The sequence below is a fragment of the Oryctolagus cuniculus genome, chromosome 3 (genome assembly GCF_051225735.1).
Source record: "Oryctolagus cuniculus isolate XC-2025 breed Fujian yellow rabbit chromosome 3, ASM5122573v1, whole genome shotgun sequence".
Classification (NCBI taxonomy): Eukaryota; Metazoa; Chordata; class Mammalia; order Lagomorpha; family Leporidae; genus Oryctolagus; species Oryctolagus cuniculus.
Window position 1 is genome coordinate 151,934,413 of NC_142869.1, and position 23,327 is coordinate 151,957,739.

The window sequence follows — 23,327 nt, forward strand, 5'->3', positions numbered from 1 at the left end:
GGTCATGGTCATGGGTGTGCTTTAAGTCATGAAGAGCATGTCCCAACAGAAGTCAGGTTGCCTTCTTTCTAAGTGAGAAAGAAACAGGTCACACTGGGGAATGCAGGGATACTCATAGGAGAATGGTAGGCTACGTGGTAAACAAATCTAGACTTGCATTGTGTGTGTATTGTATGTTTTGATTCTGGGAGAAGATGCTATCTCTCCATTACTAAATCGAACCCCTTAATCCGCCCTACACTAGGTTGCCAGTGAGAATGGCAGGAATACATATGAGAAGCGGAGCTTTTATTCTGAGTGTTGGTGGCATGTCAGCTACTTTTAAACACTAACTAAAATTCCATCTTCTTAGAGAAAATCACAATGTTAAAGAAAAACCAGACAAATTTATAAACATTTTATCCCATCTCCAGGAGTAAAATATCCCATTATAATGCATAAATTATTGTTGGGCCCAAAAGTTGTGGTCCAAAAAACCATATCCATCATCATTCTGTATTAGGATATTATCTGCTGTGGACTCCTGTTGAATACCCCTGCATATGCTATCTGAGACCATTCCTTTGAGACTTGACTATACAAAGTTCATGCTAAAGTGTATGTAGGAATTACATTTCATTTTCTAAACACAAACTCGGGTAGTGGTTTAAAGATCTGAGGTAAGCCCATATCAGGGACAGCCTTCTTCTTCCTCTTTTTGCTTCTCTGAGTCTTAGGTGAGCAGCTGTCACTTGTCAGTCTCACTTGCAGGCAGAATGCCACTTGCTCCAGCCATTGGCTGCACCATCCAGAGTGAGCCTGTGGTCTGACCACTATCTGGTATAGACAGAGACACAAACAAATAGAATCATTTGGGACTTAAATGAACCCTTGAGCCCAAAATATGACCTTAGCTATTGTGGTTTTTTTTTTTTTTTTAATGTTTAAAATGGTAGAAATCAGGAAGCAAACAAAGCAAAGACTTTTGACAGGGAAAAATGCTTCCTCCCAACAGAAATGAATATGCATTTTAGAGTTTTTAAAAATTCCCTTTCTGTCTTGTCAAAATTAAAAGACTTCTAAATTTTATTTCAGCCTCACTAACACATTCTTGGATTGTTCATTGAAATCTGTACGTAAAGGCCTAGTGATTTTAAATATTCTGCTGGTCTTCAAAGAGTTTAACAACAACAAAGAAAATTGTTCTTTAAATCAGCAGAAAAGTACAGATAAAACCCCAGACAGTTTCATTAATGACAATGAAAGGTGACAGCCCTTGAATCCATAAGTTGATTAATTACTTTCTAAATGTTATTAAAGGTTTTAAATGAATAACTAGACTAGTATTCAAGATCAAGACTCCCTCACAATTCCTAAATGGGTTTTAATTTTCGGAGCTAGGTGATCATTATAGCTGATTTATTTATTTAACATCTTTGGACTGTTGGCTTTATTGCAAAGAGCAGAGTATCTGTTTCAATATGTTTTCTTTGCCCTGAAGTTATTCCTTGCAGATTTCACTAATACTAGTTTTGAAACAAAAATAATCAAATGCTGGCATTTCCTCTTAATAAAGACCCACCGATCTGATGAATTATCTAAACATTACAAGGAATTTACTACAGAGGTCATAATTACATAATCATTTACTTCCCAGACTTGCCTGCTGAATGTGTAGACATTCAATGACAACAGCCATTGTACATTAGGATAAATATTACTTCCAAGTGAACTTTTGTTCTTATTTTGGTCATTTCCTATTTTGACCAGTCCGTAGCACCTGCTTCTCTCAAAGTCCATTGGGAGACCCAGATAAGTAATTGACAACAGCACATGATTAAGACTAGAAAAGGGGAGGACAGGTTTAATGTATAAGCACATGAGAGAGTTCCTAATCTTACCAGAGGGTGAAAGAAGCATCAGAGAAAGCTTCCCAGAAGAAATGTTACCTGAGATGAGACTTGAGGAGAATAAGCATTATCCAAGGAAAGTGAGGGCAAGAGTGTTCCATAAAGAGGGGTTATATATGCTGAATCTCTGTTCTGGAGATCACATGGCTTGCTTCAAGAACTCAAAGAGAGCACGATGGCTACAGCCCCGATTTCTAGTGGAACAGTGGAGAAAGGCACCACTGGGGAGCTGGGCAGGAGCTGACTCATGCACAACTTTTAAGCTCTGCTAAGGAGTTGACCTCTTACTTTGTCAAAGAAGCAACATGATCAGATTGTCAGTTCAGAAAATTATCTCTGGTATACTTGGGAAGAGATTATTAGCAATAACAGATTATTAATAACAACAAAAATCATTCTTTAAATCACCAGAAAAGTACAGATAAAACCCCAGTTCCATTAATGATAATGCAAGGTGACAGCTCTTGAATCTAAGTCAGCTAAGAAATTGTTGTAGTAATCAAAGCAAGAAGTGACACCACCCTCATACTCTGGGAATGGGAGCAGATGGACATTTAAAACCCCTGTAGCTGGGAGTCAGGGATAACGTCTGGAAATGTGGGAATGTTAGCACAGTGTGGGAGAGCAGACTTCCTGGGAGTAGATGGAGGTGCCAGAGGAGACCCAACTTCATCTCTGCCTCATTCTTCCCCTCCTCCCCAGACCATGAGCTTTGGTGACCCCAGTGCTCAGTCCTCATCTTCTGAATCTCTGTACTCCTTTCCTTGGTGGTCTCTTCAAATCTGATGGCTTTCATGCCATCTATATGCTGAAAACCTCTTCATGTAAGTCGCTAGCCCAGACTTTTCTCCTTAACTCCAGGACTTGAACATCTAACTACATACCCAACGTCCCCATTTAGATTCCCCCAAAATATCTCAAACATGTACAAAACTAAGTGCCTGCCTTTCTCCTTTCCCCATCAAACTCATGGTGTTCTCAAGCCCACTGATTGGTCTACCCATCAGTTTATCCATCTTAGTAACTAGCAGAGTCATTCTCCAAGTTACAAAGGCCAAATTCCTTGGACTGTTCTTGATTCCTTCTTCTTCTCTCTCACATCTCATACCCAAATCCATCAGCCAGTCCTGCTAACTCTGTCTTCAAAATGTAACCAGAATTCAGCCACTTATCCTACCCTCTCCTCCCTTGCCTGGGGCACCCCCTTTTCCGCCTGGACTGCCCAGCAGCCTCCCCAAGGGCCTTACTGCCCCACATGTGCTCCATACTGTGGGAAGCAACTCGGACTAGACTAAGTTACTGGAATTAAGACTTATTCTATGCATCTGCTCTCCCACGATATGGCGCTGGGGAGGAGTAAACAGCTTCTACACAGCTGCCTCCAGTTCAACCAATAAACTGTAGGACCTGCTCCTGATTGGAGGAGAGCAGCGTACTCGGCGTGTGGGTAGCAGAGTTGGGATTGGTGGAAGAGGACTATAAAGGAGGAGAGAGACAACATGCACCAGGAACATCTGAGGGAACATCTATCTGAAGGAACACCTGTGCAGCCCCCGAGAGAGCCGGCCGGCGGTGTGCCGCTCCCCCGCGGAAGTGGGGAATGTGGCAGGGGGAACCGCCCTTCCACGGAGGTGGAAGGGTCGGTAGCCAACCCGGGAAGAACCAGCAGCAAACCCGGGGAGGGCCGAGCAGACAAAAGAACAGCGCAGGGTCCTGTGTCGTTCCTCCACGAAGAGGGGGAGTGACACATACTACCCCTGCCACCAGCACTCATCTCCCACACGTGGTCAGGGTGATTCCGTTCAAACATAATCCCTTGCTCCTTTGCTTAACACCTTGCACTGATTCTCCATTTCCCTCCTGATTTCACAGAGGTCCACAGGGTCCTATAAGCTCTGATTCTTTGCCTGATTTTATCTCCTGGTTGCTGCTGATCCCTTTGCTGTGTGCCTTCAGCACTGTAGGCATGCTCTCAGTTTCTTCCTTCTTGCCTCTGCCCAGAAGTCTCCAATGGCTGGGATCACCACTCCTTCAACTCCTGCATCAAAAACTACAAACCTTTCCCTCAGGCTTTCCTCCAGGAAATCCTGGTCCCCAAACCTGCTGTTTGTTTCTCCCAACACTTATCCACTCCCAATCCTCCAGATGATTGACTGAGTTATGTGTAGTAATCATTGTCTGCACCCCATTGCCAGAAAGCACATGTCCCCAGAGCAGCAAGTTTTGTTTTATTTACAGGTGTAGTCCATGTATCCAGCACATTGTAGGGTCTCAATAAATAGTTGGCAAATTTAGTCTTCAATAGCTGTTGGTTAGACAAAACTGATGTTGGGGAGACAGATTTCCAGGCTCTTCTGCAGATAGACATGAAGAACAGATCTAGAACTCTTCATTTTGCTGTGAGTTTTCATCCTTCACTGCCTGGACAGAGCAGCAACATTTTGTTGTGTCTTCTGACCTGTAACTGCTTCCCACTACAACTTTCTCGCCACCCTGCCACCGAAGTGGTCTAGCATACACTTACAATGCATCGTGTGTGTGTGTGTGTGTGTGTGTGTCTACTGATTTGCCTGAATGCTGCCAGTGAATCCCCACCTACAGACAGACCCCTCAAAGAGATAGATGAGACTTTTTGTGATGGCTCTTCCTGTCTTCATCCTAGCCTTCCAGTTTCATTCACTTCCAGCCTAGCCCACATAGCCTTTCATCTAATTGCAGCTTCCTGGACAATCGTACACAGTCTCCCTACGGTAACTGTGTGTGAATCCTGTCTACAGTACCTGTCCCTTGCCTCAGATGCACCTGAGAAACTCCACATTATCCTGCAAAACCCAGCTCAAGTACTACCCCTGTTGGAAATCTGCCCTCCTCTCTGTAATCCACATAACTCCCCCAGTGCACACATCCTACCGTGCAGTCTGTGAGCATGGTAGATGGAGCTAGGAACTCATACTCAATGAGGAACATCTATATTGTTGAAAAATAGATTGTATTTTTTATTATCATACCTCTCCTGTCTTTCCGTTCTCTTTCCCTCAACACATGTGCTTCCTACACACACACATTCTGCCCTCAATTTTTATTTTCCTTGAATTGATCAGTATATAAATGCAATAATGAGCACACTTGTTTTTAAGTTCTCATAACCTTTTGGTTTATTGATTTGTCACAGATCCAGAATGTTTACAATGTTTTAGAAATTGGATTCTGCACTTACTTTCTGTACTCTATTTTTACAAGGATCAGTTTGCCTGGCATTCTCTACTCATTTGGAAGTATTTCAGATTTTTGTAGAAGTTTTGTTTGGTTCTTTATTGTCTGATGACATATTGAACTCAACATAATGCTATTTATGTTTTTATTCTTCTTCCAAAACTGTTAGATTCGTGTTATGTTCACCCAGGAAATTCACATCTATGCAAAATAAGGACAGGTGTGGCTGTTCCTTCCATTCACAGCATTCCCGTGTTTGCTGACAGTTCTTTTCTACTTTGTCTCAATTAAAAAAATGTCATATACTGACAAAATTCACCTTGAAAAAGAGACCCTAGTTCATTCCAGTGCCAAAGAATCCACCTGCTAATGCCGACTTCCAAAAGAAGTTCTCAGCTGTGAGCAAAAGAAAATTCAGAACTAAGTGAAAACAGCGACACAAGGAAAGTCTCACCTCAATCAGACAGTGCATGTTTCTGGAGTAGAACCTGGCCTGTGGCATCCACTTGCCTTTCCCTTGTCTCTTTCCCTGGATGCTGATTTCTCTTTTATGTGACAGCCACCGTGACAAGCCGGAGGAGGCCAGTTGGTGCTCACCACCTGCATTCCTCCACAGCCATTTGGGTTCTGCCTTAGATGGCACTCCAGAAGATTGATCCATGCTATCAGCCCAATCCTAAGCACAGTTTCCCCATTTGGAGTTGCAGCTTGCCTTATGCCAAGGACATTTGCAAACACTGAGGGAGGGAATGTCTGATTCATTAGTGAGTAATGGGCCAGCTTCCTCTCCAACTGGTCTCCCTTCAGTGGTTCACATTCTGACTGCTCTGCTGGGTTCATCCCATCCAAACCTTGTATTTGAGTGTGACTGGAAAAGGTTGCTAGGCTTAATTCTGTTTTAACTTACATACTTAGAAAGATGTTTCTCAAATGTGATTTGCAGATTTATGGTATTCAGTGTTTCTGGATTAAATGAACAAAATCTGGTACCATTTCCACACCATCTGAATTATAAAATCATATCCATCCATTAGGCTGAAAAATATGAAAAAATACTTTTATAGGACTTCAAGCATTTTAGCACTTTCTTAACAGTGGGGATGTCCCACCTTCATACTTCGAAGGGCAGTACAATATCCTGACCTTCAACTTATTAACGAGCAAAGGCCTGTCCATTAATTGGGGATCCGAAAGTTCAGTGTATTTTCTGAGCAGTTTTTTAAACAATATGCACAAAGAAAAGAAAAGTGTCCATTTATTCTTCCTTCCCAGAAGTTGAGTACTTTCAACTATTCTTATAAGGACAGAGATGTTTGCTAACAGATTACAAATTTATGAGGGACAATCTTGAGAATATAATGGCATTCCATTCTCTTTATCTTTATTCTTGCCATATCAGAGTTGTACAGTGATCTCAATCATATATTACAACTGGAAAATGCACAGTTGGTTTTTTCTTATGCTATGATTTAGTCATTTTTAACTTTTAAAAAGATTATAAAAAGAAGGATGCAATATTGGATAAGAATTTTAATAAGATAACTATTTATCTCTGCCCAGGAAGCAACATTTGTGCAATAGTCAAGAAACAAAGTTTAGAGCATCTCTGGAAATATTAACTATAACACACACACAAATTATTCTTGTACTTAAGTTTAACTTGTTTTCTCCTATAATCACCTATTTTAAATTTTTATAAGTTATTTTTTATAAATAAATTATTCAAGTCTTGGAATATCCTTTGTGCTACAGAAATTTTAGGTCATGTATGGACAGGCTGCAAAACATACAGTACATTTAGTAAAGAAAACAAAATCTCTATTCCCTTCCACATAGTTATACCTTCACATAGTATTTAAACCATCTGCTGGAACAGGTTACCTTGCTAATCACTTTTAAACCAGCATATTTTAGATATATAGCAGCAAAACCTAAAAAAAAATGTTTTGCAATATTTATTTGCTAGAGAAACCTTAAAAAACTATTCTACCCCAACAGATAAATACCCCAAGTCTAATTTTTTCAATCTGAGTTCTGTTGATTAAAAAGGCACTTACTTCTTTATTTTTTTCCTTATGCTAGGATTGTCATGTCAAATAGATTGATGAGACATACCAAAAAAAAAATTATCCAGTTTGAAATCCAAATTTAACTAGGCATCTTGTGTCCTTCCATGCTTAATCTCAGTGGGATATGGACTTACTCTTCTCTAAAGAGGTAAAGTAATGGTCCCTATTTGCTTTTCTTTCTTGGTATGAGAGGCCCTTCTGTGACCTTTGTAGAGAAGCACAGATGCCAAGAACTTGAAAAGGGGTTAGAGGAAAACCACAGGATGGCCACAGTGTGGGAAAATAAGACATAACATTATTTCAACTGTAGATAAGAAGACTGAGATAATGAAATAATCACCAGGTATTTGGAGTGGGCTCACCCAGGAGACTATGCCAGCTTCCTCATTTTTGTTGAGGGCATTGAAAACTGGCTAAAACACAACTGAGGGTAATAAACATCCTAGCTACCTTCATAGAATGGTGCTCCAGTGCCTCTCATAATTCATCTCCAGCCTTCATGGACAACACACAAGATGCACCCATTATTCCCATGTTTTGATGAAAGAAACTGGCACTCAGAGTCCAAAGATGTGAAAAATGATAGTGCCCAGCTTCACACCACATCCAAGTCTTATGACAAAGCCCACACTGTCACTGCTATGCCCCTGCCACATCTGCAGAAGTGTTCATGCACTCTTGGGAAGCATGTTATGAAATATGGTGTCACACAGACTCCCTATAAATACGAAAAACAAGCTTGTCTCACAGGTGTTCTGGAGCACTTAACTGTGATCATACAAAAGAACAGTTGGATGGGCAGACGAATTCTGAGGATTCCCACTGTCCCTCCAACTCACTGTTAGCAATCCCTGTCAGGGTGGTATCTAGCTTCGTTAGAAAGGAGTTTTTAATCCCATGTATTGTTTCCAAGTTCAGGGTGGGCTTTTTTGATGACTACAGTAGCATTATATTAAATCTTTAGACAAAAGAATCAAAAATTCAACAAAGCTTTTTTTTTGGACAGGCAGAGTTAGAGACAGAAAGATCTTCCTTCTGTTAGTTTACCCCCAAATGGCCGCTACAGCCAGCACGTTGCACCAATCCGAAGCCAGGAGCCAGGTACTTCCTCCTGGTCTCCCATGCGGGTACAGAGCCCAAACGCTTGAGCCATCCTCCACTACCTTCCCGGGCCACAGCAGAGAGCTGGCCTGGAAGAGGAGCAACCAGGACAGAATCCAGCGCCCCAACCAGGACTAGAACCCAGGGTGCCAGCGCCGCAGTGGGAGGATTAGCCAAGTGAGCCACAGCGCTGGCCAACAAAGCATGTTTTAAAATTTGCTTTCTCAAGAGCCCAGTAGGTCCATTCACTTTCATTGTGGGCTGCACATTTATTTAGAGTTTATCCTGCTGTTTTTTAATCCGCAGGCTGTAAGCTCTTGGAGGGTAGAAGTTCTCCATATCTAAATAAGCATGTGGCATGCAGTGGATGCTCACAGATATTTGATGAATATTGTGTGTTTGAATATAATATGACTTCATAAGCAGTGAATGTTGATATATATTAAATTTAAATATCATTAGGAGTCTCCTATAGGGATCTTCTTTCCTGAACTTCGTCTTCCTGGACCTACTTTTAATGTTAATGGAAATAATTTAAATGCAAGGCTAAGAGTTTTCCTTAGGATTCACTCTGGCAAGTGTTCCTGCAGATTTAGCCATGACTGTTTTTATGGCTGCAATTTCCTGAATATGAGATCTCGGCCATTCTCCATCATCATAAATCCCATTGGTATACTTAAAAGCACTATTGAAATATTTTCCAATTTTTATATCTTGTCTCTTCACTTAGATACATTATTCCGATCTTGAAATTATGTTATATAAATATTGTAGAAGATTGTGGAATTATATTGTAAGAAAAAAAGATTAGTATACCACCTCAGAAATCTTAACAAATAGGTAGGTTCCCAGATGCAAAGTGAAATATTTATGGTAATTATTCAAGTAGATAAAGAAGCCATCTTTGTCCTAATTGTTTGAATATTTTATGCACTGTTCTTTTTTGTGCACTGACTTTTTTTTAACTCACAGGTTTATAATGTTTTCCACTGGATATTTTTTGCCCAGGGATTTTTCAGGAGCAAAGTATAAAAGAATCATTATGAAACAATTGATGAAAAAAAAAGGAAAAAAGAAATTTTTAAAACATTTATTTTATTTGTTTGAAAGGCAGAGTTACAGAAAGAGTAGAGGAGATAGAAAGTGAGAGATCTTCCATCCTCTGATTCACTCCCCAAATGGCTGCAATAGCCAGGGCTGGACCAGACTGAAGCTAGGAGCCAAGACCTTTTCCGGGTCTTCCACGCAGATGCAGGGCCATCTTCCTCTGCTTTCCTATGTGCGTTAGCAGAGAGATCATAAGTAGAGCAGCTGAGACACAAACCGGTGCCATATGTGACGTCAGCATCATAGGCAGCAGCTTTACTCACTGCACCACAATGCTGGCTCCAGAAAAAAAAATTTTTTACTTCCTTTAACTTAAGGAACGACTAGATACATGGGCCCAGCACCATGGCTCACTTGGTTAATCCTCCGCCTGAGGCGCCGGCATCCCATATGGGTGCCGGGTTCTAGTCCAGGCTGCTCCTCTTCCAGTCCAGCTCTCTGCTGTGGCCCGGGAAGGCAGTGGAGGATGGCCCAAGTGCTTGGGCACCTGTACCCGCGTGGGAGACCAGAAAAACATCTGGCTCCTGGCTTTGGATCGGCGCAGCGCCGGCCAAAGCAGCCATTTCGGGGGTGAACCAATGGAAGGAAGACCTTTCTCTCTGTCTCTCTCGCTGTCTGTTAGTCTACCTTTCAAATAAATAAATAAAATCTTAAAAAAAAAAAAAGGAATGACTAGATACAGATTTGCAAACAATAATATCAGGAAGCTGTCTCTCTCCATGCCTGGCCTCTCCTGCCTCTGGGTCAGTTTCAAGCTCGGGGGGGCTTTCTCCACAGGGTAGCAAAGATGGTCACCAGACACCAGACACCATCCTTGGTGCTTGTGCTCTCTGAAGAAAAGATCTCTCCAAGTATGCATATTAAATCCCCAAAAGACTGATTGGGCTTGCTTTGGTTACATGCTCATCGCTGACCAAGCACTGTGTCAAAGGGAATAGAGCTAGAATAAAGAATAGAGCTGGCATTTTGGCACAGCATGTAGGTCCCCACTTGGGATGCCCAAGCTGGTTTGAGACCCAGCTCCCCCACTTCCAATCCAACTTCTTGATAATGTGCATCCTGGGTGGCAGCAGGTGAGATAATGGTCCAAATACTTGGGTCCCTGTCACCCATGTGGGAGATCTGGCTTCTGGCATTGGCCTAGTCCAGACCTAACTGTTGTGGACATTTGGGAAATATACTAGCAGATGTACGATCTCTCTCTTCAAATAAAAAAAGAAATAAATTTTAAAAAGAGAATAGAGTAGAGCTCATTGAAAGGCCAGCCTGGTTTAATTGTGCACCTTGCCTTGAGAGAGGCCCAGTAGGTAGGGGAGTGACATTTTTCAAAAGAGTTGCCAGTGAAAGAAAATCAGTGGGTACTGGTAAAAATGGCTGATTATTGTGGCTTTTGAATAAAAATTATTTCTAAGACATGCAAATAGTTCACAGCAGTTCAATCATATTCATACATTAAAAAGAAATATACTCATGACTGGATTGCATGTTGAGTACCTTTCAGAAAATTCTTTATCCTCTTTGAACTTCAGTTTTGTTTTCTGAAAACACAAGAATAATGTTGATCTTATAATCATGATTAGAAGAGATAATATAACTGACCATGTCTTGTAAACTATGAAGTAAAATCTACATAGTCATAACTTGTTAGGATTTCTTTTTTTCTTTTTTTTACATGCAGAGTGGACAGTGAGAGAGAGACAGAGAAAGGTCTTCCTTTTTCCGTTGGTTCACCCCTCAATGCCCTCTGCGGCCAGCGCACTGCGGCTGGCGCACTGTGTTGATCTAAAGCCAGGAGCCAGATGCTTCCCCTGGTCTCCCATGCAGGTGCAGAGCCCAAGCACTTGGGCAGTCCTCCACTGCACTCCCAGGTCACAGCAGAGAGCTGGCCTGGAAGAGGAGCAACCAGGACAGAATCTGGCACCCCGACTGGGACTAGAACCCGGGGTGCCGGCGCCGCGGGTGGAGGATTAACCTATTGAGCCAAGGCACCTGCCTTTGTTAAGATTTCTAAGAAAATCTCCTCCCTTTCTTATTCCCACTCTTATATTTAGTAGGGATCATTTTTCAGTTAAAATTTAAACACTTAAGAATAATTGTGTGTTAATCATAGAGTTCAACCAATAGTACTAGAACAAAACAAAGAGAAAATACTAAAATGGATAAAGTATTACATTGTACATCAACAGTCAGGACAAGAGCTTTTCCTCAAGAAAACAAAGTTATCCATGTCAACATTTATAAACTCTCTTCTCAAAAAACTTCCATTACACCTGTCACGTTTTTTCCTTAGGAATCAACATATATATGCTTTGCAAGATGTTTTTGTTGGTGTTGACAATGATGAAGATGGTGATAGCGTTGACAGGCACCAGCAATTAGTTACTCAGTCAGTACTTGGATAATTAAATGTATTGCTAGGGGGCTGGTGCTGTGGCGCAGCGGGTTAACACCCTGGCCTGAAGCGCCCAGCATCTCATCAGAAGTGGCTGCTCCTCTTCCGATCCAGCTCTCTGCTATGTCCTGGGAAAGCAGTACAAGATGGCCGAAGTCCTTGGACCCTTGCACCCGCATGGGAGACCCAGAGGAAGCTCCTGGCTTCAGATTGACGCAGCTCTGGCCATTGTAGCCAATTGGGGAGTGAACCATCGGATGGAAGATCTCTCTCTCTCTCTCTCTCTCTCTCTCTCTCTCTCTCTGCCTCTCTTCTCTCTGTGTAACTCTGACTTTCAAATAAATAAATCTTTTAAAAAAATGTATTGCTAGGTTTCTGGGGGATGAGAAAAACAGTGTAACCTAGTTTAATGAGAGGTAGATGGATGGCAAACAGAGCCAACTAGCTGGTTTTAAGGTTAAACTAAGCTGATACACATAGCTAACTGAACAATCTTCTTGAAAGGAAACTCCTCTAAATACCAATAGAATAATGACCAAGGTGCTAGTCAAATAAGCACTCCCAGGAAATATTTTGTCAGTGAGCTTATCTTAACCATCAACTGAAGAGAAATAAAGAAATGTTTTATGGGTGATTCAATTTCACCTGATATATGCACAACATTTTAAGAGAATGAATTAGTCACTGTTTGAATCATCTTTATGTGTTCCTTTTAGTAAGGAACTCAAAGCTGGTTAAATGGCTAACACTGTTTCAGAAAGAAAAAGCAGCAGAAACAGAGAAAACAGACATTCTGTGTCAAAACCCTGATCCAAGCACATCACAAGAATAAATGTATTGACAAAAATATGCCAAAAATAAAAGTATTTCTGGAGTCACTACCAATATAAATATTAAAATTGCTCAGACAGCCAGATCTGGCAGGTTATATAGATGGGAAAGTGAAAGCAATATATGCCAAGTCAGTGGCATTGGAATTAAATGCAATTCTAGGAAAAACAATCTCAGAACTGAGAATTATTAGAATTGGAAAATGCTTTGGAGTTCGTTAGTTCATCCCATAAGTATATTAGTTAATGTTTTTTATAAGATTTATTTATTTATATGAAAGAGTTACATAGAGAAGGAGAAGAAAGTGGGGCAGGGGGTCTCCATCCACTGGTTCACTGCCCACTTGGCCACAATGGCCGGAGCTGCTCCGATCCAAAGCCAGGAGCCAGGAGCTTCCTCTGGGTCTCCTACACGGTTGCAGGGGCCCACGGACTTGGGCCATCTTCTACTGCTTTCCCAGGCCTCAGCAGAGAGCCGATTGGAAGTGGAGCAGTGGAGTCTTGAACCTGTGCCCATATGAGATGCTGGCACTGCAGGTGGCGGCTTTACCCGCTACATCACAGTGCCAGCCCCAACTAGTTAATGTATGCTAACATCTCCTCCCCAGTAGGGAAGAACAAAACCCCTGATTTGTAGTGTTTGTCAAATTATATGGTGTAAATACTCCCACCTTAGCTGATTGCAAGCTACCAAGATGAAGTTACTGAATTGGAGGTTGGGAAGAGATGCACGCTACAAAATGTCATGAGCTAGTACCAGCAGACTCTGACACACAACTGGTTCAACTCTGATTTCACAAGTAGGAAAGCAGTTGAGGATAAAAGAGTTGGGTGATTTGTTTTGGGTCATACAACTCATCAACCAAGGTGCGCAGCTTATACCAGATTTTCCCTAATGCTTCATCTTAGAACTGCAAAGGTATTGTGAGGACTGGGCCATTGATTGATTAATGAACCTGTTCCACTCCCCCCTATCCTAGTTAAGGCCACTTTAAGGCTCCATGGACCTTCTGACATCGAGTTTAAACTGTGGTGTGTTTTTGTCTGTCTCCCCTCATCTGAGCTCTCACTGGCCATTGGAAAGTGTTGTCTTGGTCTTTGAATCCTTGTTATTCTGCATGATCTCTGGCACGTTGTAGATGCTCCTAAGTGATGTTTGAGGGCATAAACAATGAGAGAGACCATTTATTGACCTACTGTATGCCATACATTATTTTTAGTGGTTTATGTGCATTAGCCCACGGAATCCTCAGAGTAACCTAACCCACCTAACAAGTGAGGAAGGTCCATGAACCACTCTCATACTTTAGTTGAGTAAACAAAGGCTTAGAGTTACTTGCCCAGGGTCACATAGCAAGTGGATGGATTCTAACTCTGCAATCTCATTGCAGAATCTGTGTACATGACCATTTAGCTGTCACTCAGTTTACTCAGTATCATGAGTCATAGTTTTGCAGCAAATACTTGTACAAGGATTCACTCCCTTCCTTCCATAGGACATAAGCATTTGTTGGAGATCTAGTCTGGCCAACACACCTTTACTGATGGGGAAGGGCCTTAATTAGAATGATCAAATGTATGGAATATTTTAAGTGCTTAAGTTTTCATATTATCTGTGGTTTAAGAAGAAACCTATATTTTAATTTAAAATCTATCATTTATAGTATGCCCTAGTCCTATTTTTTGATAAAATAAATAAATTCAACCTTTATTTTATTTCTCACTGAAACAATGGCATTACAGTTCACTTTCAGAGGATGAAAAGAAGGTATAGAGGTTGGCATTGTGGCTCGGCGGGTAAGCCACTGCTTAGGATGCTCATGTATCTGAGTGCTGGTTCAAGTACCTGACTGCTCAGCTTCCCATCCAGCTCCTTGGTCATGTGCCTGGGAAGCAGCAGATCTCCTCTCAAGTACTTGGGCCCCTGCACCCACCTGGGAGACCCATATGAAGTCCCTGGCTCCTGGCTTCAGCCTGACACAGCGCCTGACTGTTGCAGTCATTTGGGAAGTAAACCAGTGGATAGAAGATTCATATATTTCTCTCTCTCTCTCTCTCTCTCTCTCTCTCTGCCTTTCTGCCTCTCTTCCTTCCCCCCTCCCTCCGCCTTTCAAATAAATACATTTTTTGAAAAGAAGGTGTCCAAGACTAGAATACTAATTGCAGTGGGTTCAGAAGTTTTTCTTTAAACAGAAAAAATGTCCCTTTTTTCTTTGATTATACTTTGCCGTCTCATCTAGGGATAGTAGGAAAAAAGCCCATTTGTGTATTGTCTTGAGTTCTAAGTGAGGTCTAGTACAATGAATGATCTATGTACCAGACTTAAGATACAAACTTTATTTTAAGAACATAATTTAATGTAGAACCTCAAATTGTAGAAGATGATCACTTTGAAAGAGCCATCAAAAAGTCTAGAAGCAAAATAATAACCATTTCTCACCCTCCACACTGTTTTTATGTGCATCAAGGAAGATGCAGATTTGTTAGAATTTTTTTTCCTTTTGGCAGCAATGGTTCATTTGTTTTCTTCCTTTGTTATTTTTTCTATAGAAAAATACAATAGTGGCCGGCACCGCGGCTCACTAGGCTAATCCTCCGCCTAGCGGCGCCGGCACACCGGGTTCTAGTCCCGGTCGGGGCGCCGGATTCTGTCCCGGTTGCCCCTCTTCCAGGCCAGCTCTCTGCTGTGGCCCGGGAGTGCAGTGGAGGATGGCCCAGGTGCTTGGGCCCTGCACCCCATGGGAGACCAGGAAAAGTACCTGGCTCCTGGCTCCTGCCATCGGATCAGCGCGGTGCACCAGCCGCAGCGCGCCAGCCGCGGCGGCCATTGGAGGGTGAACCAACGGCAAAGGAAGACCTTTCTCACTGTCTCTCTCTCTCACTGTCCACTCTGCCTGTCAAAAAAAAAAAAAAGAAAAATACAATAGTAAGTTATTAAGTTAATTTTCCCAATTTTAGAAGACAATCACCACTTTGAGGAGAACATTTCATTTTTCATATAATATGTGCAGTTTACATTTGTCTTCTAATAGAACAGCATGTTCTTTTTTTAAAAAAATGTTTCATTTATGTATTTATTTGAAGAGAAAGGGACAGGGAAAGATAGATTTTCCATCCCCAAATGCTTGTAACATCCATGGCCGAGGCAGACCAAAGCCAGAAACCTGGGACTCCATCTTGATTTCCCACATGGATGACAGGAAGCCAAATTCTGAGCCATTGCCTGCTGCCTCCCAGGCATATTAGCAGGAAGCTGGATTGGAAGTGTTGGCGGGACACGATTCGAAGCACTCCAGCATGGGCTGTGGGCATCCCAAGTGGTAGCTTGACAATCCCTGACCCAGCAGCTTGTCCTTAATCTTTCTTTTCTTCTATTCCTAATCATTCCCTTCACCATCACCAAAAACTTGCCAGTATATTTTAAAACAATGAAAATTACATATAAAAATAGCAAGTACAGCTCTCTTACATTGATGTACACACTGTCACAAAGTGCTTTGAGAGGTGAGATCTCTTTTTTATTTTTTTTATTACTTGATGGAGTTATAGACAGTGAGAGAGAGAGAGAAAGGTCTTCCTTCCATTGGTTCACTCCCCTAATGGCCGCCACGGCTGGTGCTGCGCCGATCTGAAGCCAGGAGCCAGGTGCTTCTTCCTGGTCTCCCAAGCGGGTGCAGGCGCCCAAGCACTTGGGCCATCCTCCACTGCCTTCCCGGGCCACAGCAGAGAGCTGGACTGGAAGAGGAGTAACCGACACTAGAACCCGGCACCCATATGGGATGCCGGCACCTCAGGCAGAGGATTAATCAAGTGAGCTACAGTGCTGGCCCCAAGAGAGGTGAGATCTCTTTTTGACACATGTAGTATGACATGTAGTCATATGAGACTTTAGGGCTGAGACTCCGGTGGATAAATTGACACAAAGCTGGAGAAGAAAAATGGCCAGAAGCAGAGAACTGATTGTCTAACTCCTGTTGCTGGGCACACTCCCCGATAACTCAGGAAGTATTGGGGAAGCATTTAAGAGAACGGATTCCTGTTGGTCAGACATGGAATTGAATTCTGATTCTACCTGTATGACTTTTAGCAAGTTTTCTCATCTAGAAGAGGAGGATAATAATACTTCCTTGTTCACAGGTGTATGAAGAGTAAATCAGAGGGCTTGGCAGAATGCCTGGCACATGGTAAGCACTCAATCCATGTTATTGTTACTTGTGTTATTAAATGGTTAGAGTCTCCTCCAGTTCTTCACCCTCTGGATGTTTTGCTTTGCCTTCTGGCCCAACTGTACTTTCCTAGTTTTGCTTATTATTTCAAAGCCTGTATCCTCAATCAGATGCATACCTTGCACTCTTGTCATCATTGTGTCCTTGACCTTCTGCCTTGAGTTTCTTCCATCTTTCTTGAAAATGAACAGGCGGTCACAACATGTTACATCTTATCCTAAAGGAGCCCTCAGAGCAGTCCTTTCACTCATTTCTTGCTGACCATAGTTTGTATGCCCTGAAATATCTACTCTGAACCTCTTTGTGCACCCTCAAGTCCCTGGTCCGTCCTCTGCACCCATCCCTTTCAGCAGATGATCATGTGCCATAATTTATTTATAAAACATTGAGGTCATATGCCCTGAACTCCAGTGTTCCTCTATCTTCATCTGATTCTCATTCTCTCCTGCTGCCTCAGTCCTGTGACCTCTCTTGTGTTCCAAGGATCTTGGAAATGCCTTTTTTGTTTTTTTCCTTTGGAAAAGCACTGCTAGTAGTTTTATCTTTCATTTGCCTGCTTTGTTTTCTTACTTCCCCAGCCTCAACTGCTTGCTGCTTTCTTGTCCAGATCATTTGCTTTCTACTTTACACAAATTTCTCTGCCTGCTAAGAATTTCATTCCTCATCCTCCTCGAAGATTCAACTCTAGCATCATTCCTCGTCTGCCTGATTCCTATTCCTCTGTATTCCTGTAACTCTGTAAACCCACTGCCTCCACAAATGATTGTAAGCTTTCCAAGGACAGCACCGTGTCTTTATAGACATTGAGTCAATATGAGTAGAAGAAAAGAAAGTCTTACAAATAAGCACTTGCCCTACATGAAATTATGTTTCCTACAATTTAAGAGTAAACCTCTCTTGATCCTGTTATTATGTTCAATTTGTCTTTTCTTTGGCAAACATCTGACTTCCTCACCACACGTTCCCTTCCTTTTTAATGTCTGACATCACTGCTGAATCTCTAGAAGCTACTTTCTTGAAGGCCAACAAAGAGCTTCCATGTGGACCACGTTCTGCTCCTTGAGACCCTCACCTGGCTTCTGTGATGCAGTGCAGTATTGGCTCTCTTGATGCCCGTCTGACCTAACCTTTCCTGGCTCATTCATTGGGACCTCAACTGAGTGTATTCTCTAGGGTTCACTTCATTCACCACCTCTATTCTGTCACCTCATCCTTCCATGAGCATACTCACTCTTGGTTTTAACCATCACCTCTTGGCAAATTTCCATTTCAAGTAGTCTCAATTACTCCACTAAACCTGTGTTCTGAATTTTCATTCCTTCTAGTGTGCTGATAGCAAATGCCTGGTACTCATACTTCCACCTGCCACTGTCTCATCAAAGACAGATATCACTTCACCCAAGACTCATCAACCACTTTCCCAGGAAGGGTAGCTTCTCCTCCAAACACTTCCATGTCATCTCTCTTCCTTGGTACACATTCTCTTGCCTGCTCAGAATTCTCCCTTTCTACTTATTCCAAGTGCCTCCTTCCTAGTGAATAATGTCAAAGCTGCTAGTCATCCCTGCAGTAGAACATTCACTCATTTAACACCAGCACTTCAAACTCAGCACCGTTAAAGCCATGTTTGCCTGCCTTCAGCCTAACTGCCTACTGCTGACTACTCTGATTTTGTGACCTTTCCCCAGATGACTACTCATTTTCTTTGCCTTCTCTTTGGTACTCTACCTTTAGGTGTAAAATACCATTTATGCAAATATGTCTCTCATTGATCCTTTCTTTTCCTTGGGACCACTGCCTAGGCACTGGCCCTATGAGTTCATAATGGGCTATAATAATTCCTGGTCAACTGGTCTTCTGATTGCCAAGTTCTCCCTGTTCAAAGCAACCATGCCTCTAGATCAATCTTGTAGTAAATCTAATATCAATCTTAGCTTGGTTCCATGACTCTCCAGTTTAGAGCTCTTCATTACCTTTTAATGGAAGCCCCCATTTAGTAGAATAAAATTATCTTTGATTTTGGAGTCAGAAATATTTAGGATCAAGTTCTAACTACTACACTTAACTATTATGTGACTTTGAACTTCTTTTTTAATTTATTCATTTATTCAACACATACTTAGCATCTGCTATGCTCCAGGCTCTGTGCTGGGTACCTGGGATATAGTGTTGAGCCAGACATTATCCTTTGCTTTCCTGAACCTCACAGTCCTCATGACATAATGATATTTACCCCATTTCTCATAATCATCATCTCAAGTACAGACCATGTCTCCTTTCCTTGATGCTTATAGCATTTGGTTTATGCTATGCAGGGTATTTTAATGTCATGTGTTATTGATGTAAGCATATTTATATTATCACTTACCCACATCATAGGTTCACTGAAGGCCAGAGGTGGTGTCCCATTTCCCATAGTGCAAGCACCGAGAAGTGCACATGATGATTGCTCAGTGAAAAATGCATGTCGTGTTATAGACTCAAGATTAGTCTTTGGTATATTGATAATATCTACTGTGTTTTTAGAGACCCTGTTTTTCCTGTAAGAATTAAGCTCTTCAAAATAAAAAGCAGGCGGCAGGTAGTTAGCCTACCAGTTAAGATGCCTGCATTCTGTATCAGAATACCTGGATTCTATATTTGGCGCAAGCTCCTGACTCAGTCTTCCTGCTCATGCAGACTTTGAGTGACAGCAGAAATGGCTCAAGTAACTGGATTCCTGCCACCCATTTGGGAGACCTGCCTTGAGTTCCCAGCTCTCTGCTTTAGCCTAGCCCGAGCCCAGCATTGTGGCCATTTGAGGAGTGAACCAGCAGATGGTTCTCTCTGTCTCTCACATAAACACAATTTTAAGAGAAAAAAATAGTTATGTAATTTCTATTCATTCTAAGGCCTCTCCTTCCCAAAGTGTTACCTGATTATAGCCATTGTAAGTAGAAGTCACACTGTTTATATACTGAGCAGCAAATACACTCGTGCTTCCTAATAGAAATATTGTCCATGTGCATACAATGGAATGTCAAAATCATGTTTCTTTTACTAAATGGCTTTTTAACTTGGTAATGAAAAAACAGGTTGTACTTTAATTCTAAAGATTATATTTTATTTTATATGTTTTCAGCTTACTCTCTGGGTTCCTGGTGATCTTACATTAAGCATTTGTCTATCTGAAACAATAGGTTAACTATAGCCAAATTCTAACTGTACCTTTCCTCTGCACACAAAATCCTATAAACAGCATGTGATCATATTACTTCTAGAATTTATGATTGTTTTCTTCCAAAAGGAATCTAAATTTAGCCTGGTAATACATGCTCCCAAGGAAACAATGCCTGCTGTGATTTCTAGAATAAATGAATCTGAGCCACAGTTCCTTAACTTGACTAACTGAGAAAGTTTAAATATCAACATAGTCATTAGCCACAGATCTGAAACCACATTAAACAACCAACAAGGGGTTAATAAAGAAATGCACTATGTTTCTTACTTCCTTGCTGAATGAGTCTAACTTAGTTGCTGTATCGTCTTTAATGCGGGTCATTGTTTGAATCTCATAATGGTTCTCTAAAATTACTTGTTCATGGGTTGAATTCTAAAATTAAACTATGTGGAGTCATGTCCAAATGCACAATGCATCTTTATGTGAAACTTGCTGGAGTTTTTTGTTTTCCTTCTATGTAAAAATTCCAGTTAGGAAGCTTTATGTGTGATAGTTTAACTGGGATCATTCTTTCAATTTTTCTCTTCTTTGTTTCTAATGACAACTAAACTGCTCTCGCCTTGAACATGTCTTGGCAGATAAACTTCTCACAATGAAGGCGCCCGCTGTGCTTGCACCTGGCATCCTTGTGCTCCTGTTTACCTTGGTGCCGAGGAGCCATGGGGAGTGTAAAGAGGCACTGGTGAAGTCCGAGATGAATGTGAACATGAAGTATCAGCTTCCCAACTTCACCGCTGAAACGCCCATCCAGAACGTCCTTCTGCACCAGCATCACGTCTACCTCGGTGCCATCAACCACATCTACGTTTTAAATGACAAAGACCTTCAGAAGGTTGCTGAATACACGACCGGGCCCGTGCTGGAACACCCGGACTGTTTGCCGTGTCAGGACTGCAGCAGCAAAGCCAATTCCTCAGGTGCTGTTTGGAAAGATAACATCAACCTGGCTCTGCTTGTTGACAAGTACTATGATGACCAACTCATTAGCTGTGGCAGCGTCAACAGAGGGACCTGCCAGCGACACGTCCTCCCACCTGATAATCCTGCTGACATACAGTCGGGGGTTTACTGTATGTTCTCCCCACAGGCAGATGAAGAGCCTGGCCAGTGTCCTGACTGCGTGGTGAGCCCCCTGGGAGCCAAAGTTCTCCTATCCAAAAAGCAGCGCTTCATCTACTTCTTTGTGGGCAATACCATAAATTCTTCTTACCTTCCAGATCACTCATTGCATTCGATATCAGTGAGAAGGCTGAAGGAAACACAGGATGGTTTTAAGTTTCTGACGGATCAGTCCTATATTGATGTCCTACCCGAGTTCCGAGATTCCTACCCCATTAAGTATGTCCACGCTTTTGAAAGCAACCATTTTATTTACTTCCTGACGGTCCAAAAGGAAACTCTAGATGCTCAGACTTTCCACACAAGAATCATCAGGTTCTGTTCCAAGGACTCCGGCTTGCATTCCTACATGGAAATGCCTCTGGAGTGTATTCTCACGGAGAAGAGGAGGAAGAGAGCCACCAGGGAGGAAGTGTTTAATATCCTTCAGGCTGCATATGTCAGTAAGCCTGGGGCCCATCTTGCTAGGCAGATTGGAGCCACCCCGAATGATGACATTCTCTATGGGGTGTTCGCCCAGAGCAAACCAGATTCCGCTGAACCCATGAATCGATCTGCCGTCTGTGCATTCCCTATCAAATATATCAATGAATTCTTCAACAAGATCGTCAACAAAAACAACGTGAAATGTCTCCAGCATTTTTATGGACCCAATCATGAGCACTGCTTCAATAGGGTAAGTCACACAGATTCCCCACTTACTAGGTATGAGACTTAAAACAGCATAAGTATTGATCTAGAAAAGAGTGTCAGGAGTGTTGTTTGTGCTTGGTAAATGGTCTTTGTCCAAAATATTTGCAGATTCTGTCCAAGAAAACTTAGAAATTGCATCTTCATTTATAATTAAAATTGTATCTTTAAAAATTAATGTGGTAGCTAAAAGATACTTTTACAGTTTGAATTTAAATATTTGCAAAACTTCAGATTATTAAAGTTGTTTATCATAAAAGCTTTAGTAGATCTTATCAAATTTATATTGGTTTTAACACAACAGAATTTCTGTAAAACAAAATTAATGAGATCCTTTTGCAGTCTCTGCAACATTTAGAAGATGCTCAACTTAATTTGTGGGATCTTTAAATTTATTTATTTATTAATTTATTTATTATTTGAAAGACTGAGAGGCAGAGAGAGATCACCCAAATACCCACAACACCTGGGGCTGGGCCAGGCCACAACCAAGAGCCAGGAACTCAATACAGGTCTCCCATGTGGGTGGCAGGGACTCTCTACTTGAGCCATCACCTGTTGTCTCCTGGGGATACACATTAACAGGAAGCTGGAATTGAGAGCAGAGTGGGAACCTGAACCCAGGAACTCAGATACGGCATGCAAGTATCCCAAGTGGTATCTTAACCACAGGCACTCACGCTAGTTTGTGGGTTTTAAAGGCATTTTCCTTATAAGACCAAATTCTCTCTCACTGATAGACAAATGATTATTCAGTATTCTTGACATTAATTAAAGAGACTTTATTTAAAATATATATTTTCAGAAGATATGTGTGTATGTATTATATACTAAAATATTGTTAAATAAAACTTTTTAAATGAGGTAATGTTTTTCTCCAAATATCTTGAAAAAATAGGGTCTGGAGTTGTAGCACAGTGGGTTAACCTGCTGCCTTTGATATTGGCATCCCATATGAGCACTGGTTGGAGTCCAGGCTGCTCTACTTCCATTCATGTCCCTGATAATATGCCTGGGAAGGCAATTGAAGATGGCCCAAGTGCTTGAGCACCTGCCACCCACCCACATGGGAGATCTAAATGAAGTTCCAGGTTCCTGGCTTCAGCCTGGCCCAGTGCCAGCAGTTGCAGCCATTTGGGGAGTGAACCAGCAGATGGAAGATCTCTTTCTGTCTCTCCCTCTCTCTGTAACTCTGCCTTTCAAATAAATAAATAAATATTTTAAAAAGAAAATAAAGAGAGAAGGAAATGTTTCCTTCCTCCCAAATCCTTCCTTTGAGTCTTGACTTTAATCATAGGGTTCCTTCTTTAATATTTGTGTATCTATCACATTCTAGGTTGGTACTTTTACTGGTTGGTATTTGGAATTATAAATATTTTTGATAAATTATGATTTGTACTTGATAATAAGTGGAATTTTTGTGAAGATATAGGGAAATTCTTGGTGCTGTGATTTAAATATAATAGAAGCT

General features: G+C 41.6%; 1 protein-coding gene across 2 annotated transcripts in view; it reads left to right on the forward strand.

Annotated features, from left to right (window-relative positions):
- The window catches only part of MET (MET proto-oncogene, receptor tyrosine kinase), a 134,644-nt gene that overhangs the window by 9,029 nt on the left and 102,288 nt on the right, over positions 1–23,327 (forward strand). Inside the window, exons 2-3 of one of the 2 annotated variants that reach the window (XM_051847986.3) lie at positions 16,739–16,785; positions 20,626–21,842. In XM_051847986.3, coding sequence (XP_051703946.3) covers positions 16,743–16,785; positions 20,626–21,842 — 1,260 coding nt within the window. In that variant the 5' untranslated portion in view covers positions 16,739–16,742. 2 annotated transcript variants of the gene reach the window in all.